A 5,561-nucleotide genomic window follows, 5' to 3' on the forward strand; every position below is an offset into this window, starting at 1 on the left:
TGATCCCAAAACCAGACAAAGACCCCATGAAAAAGGAGAATTACAGATGAATATCCCTGATGAACATGGATGCAAAAATTCTCACCAAAATACTAGCCAGTAGGATTCAACTGAACACTGAAAGGATTATTTACCATGACCAAGTGGGATTTATTCCTGGGCTGCAATGTTGGTTCAACATCTGCAAATCAATCAAGGTTGCACAGTACATTAATAAAAGAAAAAACAAGAACCATATGGTATTCTCAATAGATGCTGAAAAAAAAAAAACTTGATGAAGTATAGCATCCTTCCTTGAACAAAACTCTTCATGGTGCAGGGATAGAGGATACATACCTCAATAGCATAAAAGCCATCTATATGAAAAACCCACAGTGAATATCATTCTGAATGGGGAAAACCTGAGAGCTTTTCCCCTAAGGTCAGGAACATGGCAGGGCTGTCCACTATCACCACTGTTATTCAACATAATACTAGAAGTCATAGTCTCAGTGATCAGACAGCAAAATGAAATAAAAGACATATGATCAGCAAAGAAGAAGCCAAACTCTTACTCTTTGCAGATGATATGATACTTTATGTGGAAAACCCAAAAGACTCCACTCTAAAACTGCTAGAACTCATACAGGAATTCAGTAAAGTGTCAGGATATAAAAAGCAATGCACAGAAATCGGTTGCATTTCTATACTCCAACAAGACAGAAGAAAGAGAAATTAAGGTGTTGATCCCATTTACACTTGAACCCAAGGCCATAAGATACCTAAGAATAAATCTTACCAAAGAAGCAAAGAATCTGTACTCTGAAAACTACAGAGTACTCATGACAGAAATTGAAGAAGACACAAAGAAATGGAAAAACGTTCCATGATCATGGATTGGAAGAACAAATGTTGTGGAAATGTCTATGCTACCTAGAGCAATCTGCACATTTAAAACAATCCCTCCCAAAATGCCATCAACTTTTTCCCCAAGAAATGAACCAAATAATCCTAAAATTTATATGGAACCAGATAAGACCCCAAATAGGCAAAGGAATGTTGAAAAAGAAAAGCAAAGCTGGTGGCATCACAATTCCAGACTTCAAGCTCTATTACAAAGCTGTCATCATCAAGAAAGTATGGCACTGGCACAAAAACAGACATATAGATTAGATCAAGGGAACAGAATAGAGAGCCCAGAAATGGACCTTCAGATCTATGGTCTACTAATCTTCGACAAAGCAGAAAAGAATGTCCAATGGAAAAAAGATGGTCTCTTGAACAAATGGGCAAATGGGTTGGGAAAATTGGACAGCCACATGCAGAAGAATGAAACTGGACTATTTCTTTACAGCACACACAAAAATAGACTCAAAATGGATGGAAGACCTCAACGTGAGACAGGAATCCATGAAAATCCTTGAGGAGAACACAGGCAGCAACCTCTTCAACCTCAGCTGCAGCTACTTCTTCCAGAAACATCACCAAAGGCAAGGGAAGCAAGCACTAAAATGAACTATGCGGACTTAATCAAAATCAAAAGCTTTTGCACAGCAAAGGAAACAGCCAACAAAACCAAAATACAACTGACAGAATGGGAGAAGATATTTGCAAATGACATCTCATATAAAGGGCTAGTATCCAAAAATCTATAAAGAACTTATCAAACTCAAGACCCAAAGAACAAATAATCTGATCAAGAAATGGTCAGAAGACATGAACAGACATTTCTGCAAAGGCATGCAGTTGGCCGACAGGCACATTAAGAAATGCTCAACATCACTCAGCATCAGGGAAATACAAACCAAAACCCCGGTGAGATACCGCCTCACACCAGTCAGAATGGGTAAAATTAACCAGTCAGGAAATGACAGGCATTGGTGAGGATGCAGAGAAAGGGGAAACCTCCTACACTGTTGGTGGGAATGCAACTGGTGCAACCACTCTGGAAAACAGTATGGAGTTTCCTCAAGTAGTTGAAAATAGAGCTACCCTATGACCCAGCAATTGCACTACTGGATATTTACCCTAAAGATACAAATGTAGTGATCTGAAGGGGCAGGAGCACTGTCATGTTTATAGCAGCAATGTCCACAATAGCCAAGCTGTAGGAAGGGCCTAGATGTCCATCAACAGATGAATGGATAAAGAAGATGTGGTATGTATGTGGTATATATATATTTCCATTGCATGCATATAGATGCATGTATATATATATAATTCCATTGCATGCATATAGATTCATATAGCCCTTTATATGAGATGTCATATAGATGCATGCAATGGAATACTATGCAGCCATCAAAAAACAAAACAGAATCTTGCCATTTGCAATGATGTGGATGGAGCTATAGGGTATTGTGCTAAGCAAAATAAGTCAATCAGAGAGAGACAATTATCATATGATATCAGTGATATGAGGAATTTGAGAGGCAGTGTGGGGGGTCATGTGGAAGGGAGGGAATAATGAAATAAGATGTGATCAGGGAGTGAGAAAACCATAAGAGACTCTTAATATCAGGAAACAAACTGAGGGTTGCTGGAGGGGAAGGGGGTTGGAGGGATGGAGTCACTGGGTGATGCTCATTGGGAAGGGTATGTGCTATAGTGAGGGAAATAAACACAGAAATACATAAAATAATAAAATTGGGGATGGGACTTAATAAAGTTATCCCTAAAGGACACCTCTAATAAAAAGTCTGTGTTACTCCAAAACTAGATGGATAAGTAGGTGGTTTGTCAAAAACAAACAAACAAACAGAAAGTGTAGCTGCTTTTCTAACTCTAATACATACTAGGGATCTTTTAGATATTATATTCAACTTTGGAAAATTCTGAGGATTTGAGGAGGTAAAGTGAATCATGATCACAAAAGATTCTTTAATACATTAGTTTTTAACATATATTTGAAGAACATAGCAAGGCTCAAACATTAAGAAATACTAATCTTATGGAATCTTTGAAAGGCAAAATGGTGAGAAGAGTACTAGCATTGTCCAAATTAAGTTCCAGTTCTTCTGTTTACTAGCTATAGGACTTGGGCAAGGCTCTTGATCTCCTTGAATCTGTTTTCTCATCTGTAAGATGAGAATATTCATACTCACCTCCTCGAGCTTTTGTGATAATTATGTGAGAGAAAGCATGTATATTTCTAGTATGGTGACTGTTGCAGAGACACTGTTACATAATTCATAGCTACTACTATTATTACCTTGATTCTGAGGCTTACCACATTTTTTTTCACATTTTCACATATCCAATATCAATGTAGTTCCACTAAAGTATAGGAGCATAGTTCCAACACACACATCTTATGAATATTGTATATATTTCATGTTTCTTTCTTTTTTTGAATGCATGGTAGCTACCATTTTCAAATCAAGAGAATATGGAATATCATTTAAGACCCTAAAAACGCTGAGGCACCTCAGTGTGGAAAAGAAGACTCCTTGTAGGTTGCTGTCTCCTGAGTCAAATAACTCTTACCAGCAAATGTACCACTGATTATATGGCCATGAAGATCAAGAGCTGGCTGCTAACACACCCTGAGTAAAAGATATTTAAAAGGCTACCTCTTGACCTCAAGGGATCCACAAATGATTACACATACGTGTCGTCATCCAGAGTCTGGTTCCTGATGATGTTCCTTCCCTTGGGAGCATAGTTCCACTGCACATCCTGGATGGCCAAGTAGTAAACTCGAGTGGCCCCATCAGTTGGATGGGGCCACAAAGGTTGCATCAAGAACAGAGTCCAGATGAGATGGCCTGGTTCCATGGCCCACATTACTCTGGGAATCTGTCAGATGAATAGCTGTTAAGAGAGAAAGAAAACAAAGGTCTTTGCCTGTGTCTGAAAAACTGAAGAGGCAAGAGCCAAACCAATTACCTGAGAAAGAAAAAAAAAAAAAAAAGAATTAGCTCAGAATCTCTCCCTTACCTGATCTCTTTCAATTCAAGAAACATTCAATGATCTGTGTATATTGGACTTTGGAGACCAAAGTTGAAAGGCCACTTATAGTGATAATCATGCATCGCTTCTTTCAGATTAGAAGTCTGGATACAGTCCCTTCAGCAGTGTAAAAGGAAGAATGTAATCTGGCCCAAGAATTAGGAAACGGGCACCAGAAATTTGGTTGGGTCACTGACTCACTCACTGGCACCTAAATCAAGTCACCAATTCTCCCTATACCTCTTTTTCTTTTGTTGCCACTTTCCATCCTCTATGAATTGTTTAAAAACAAATGAGAATTCACCAAAAAACGTTTACTGGAATGTTCATAGACCTAAAAAAAGAAATAACCAAAATGTCAATGAACACTAGAATGAATGAGTAAACTGTATTTTATTTATACAGTGGAATTCTATATAGCAATGATGATGAATAAACTACAACTACAAATAAAAAAAATAGATGTCTCTCACAAATATAACATTGCAGAAAGAAATAAGACACCAGATACAAAACAAAAGTATATACATACTGTATGATTTCATTTAGGTAAAGTACAAAATCAGATAAAACTTATCTATGCTGTTAGAAGCCAAGATAGTGTTTGCCCTTTAGGAAGAGATAAGTGACTGGGAAAAGAAGAGGATAAATGCTTGTAGGTATGCTATATTTATTGATCTACATACTGGCTACATGGGTGTGTTCCATTTGTGAAAATATATTGTGCTATGAATTTAGCATTTGTGCACTTTTCTGAATTTGTAATATGCTTCAAAAAAGTAAATAATGAAACAAAAGAAGTGAAAGTATGTGAGGGAAATGTTAGCATCTTAGAAGAAATGTTCTCTGCTATGCACAAACACATTTTATTAGAACAATTCCTGAGTCAGAGTCAGAACTGAGTCTCTAGTCTTTCAATCCAGTACATCAGCCAAAAGGCTGGACTTCTTGGGGTTGGGATGAAGCCTTCAGTCAAATCATACACAGCTATGGTCAAAACCAGAAATATAGACAATAATATAAATACACAAATACATAAATTCATGCAGTCTTATATAAAAGCAGACATAAGTGCATGCAGTATTATCTAAAACAGAAATGCAAACACTTGCATGCACACATAAAATCGCACTGTCACACAGAGTCTTATACTTTAATAACAACAACAATAAATCAATATTATTGTGTGTGAATGGCAAACCAGATACTATTCTATGAGTTTTATATAGATTAAATCATTAATCCTCACAACCACAATATGAAACATATGCCATTATTATCCCAAAATTACAGAAGAAGAAACTGCATGACAGAAGTGTAAAGGAATTTGCCCAAGGTCACCTCATTAACAATCAGTAGAATTGAGTTGTGAGCCCAGAAAGTATGACTTCAAACTCGTGTTCTCGATCACCATACTATACCACCTTCCACAAAATATACTCATATACATATAAGCACAGAGAACATGCATCTACTTATAGCCATAGATATATCTGTGAAAGTCCCATCCACTCTGCAATATGTAACCACATGTTGTTATAATCACTTCTAGAAATACACATATACTCATATAGCAAGAGATACACCTAGTTAATCTCATTCATGATGAGGGTAATACATATCGAAGCTAC

The 5,561-nt window shown here is 37.0% G+C and overlaps 1 protein-coding gene across 1 annotated transcript in view; it reads right to left on the reverse strand.

The window, feature by feature from the left end:
* Positions 1 to 3,765, reverse strand: part of HEPH (hephaestin) — a 133,643-nt gene extending 129,878 nt beyond the window's left edge. Inside the window, exon 1 of the mRNA XM_059385240.1 lies at positions 3,590 to 3,765. Within this exon, the coding sequence (XP_059241223.1) occupies positions 3,590 to 3,765 (176 nt within the window). The remainder of the gene's footprint in view (positions 1 to 3,589) is intronic.
* Positions 3,766 to 5,561: the final 1,796 nt, after the last annotated feature.

Source organism: Mustela nigripes, chromosome X (assembly GCF_022355385.1).
Source record: "Mustela nigripes isolate SB6536 chromosome X, MUSNIG.SB6536, whole genome shotgun sequence".
Taxonomy (NCBI): domain Eukaryota; kingdom Metazoa; phylum Chordata; class Mammalia; order Carnivora; family Mustelidae; genus Mustela; species Mustela nigripes.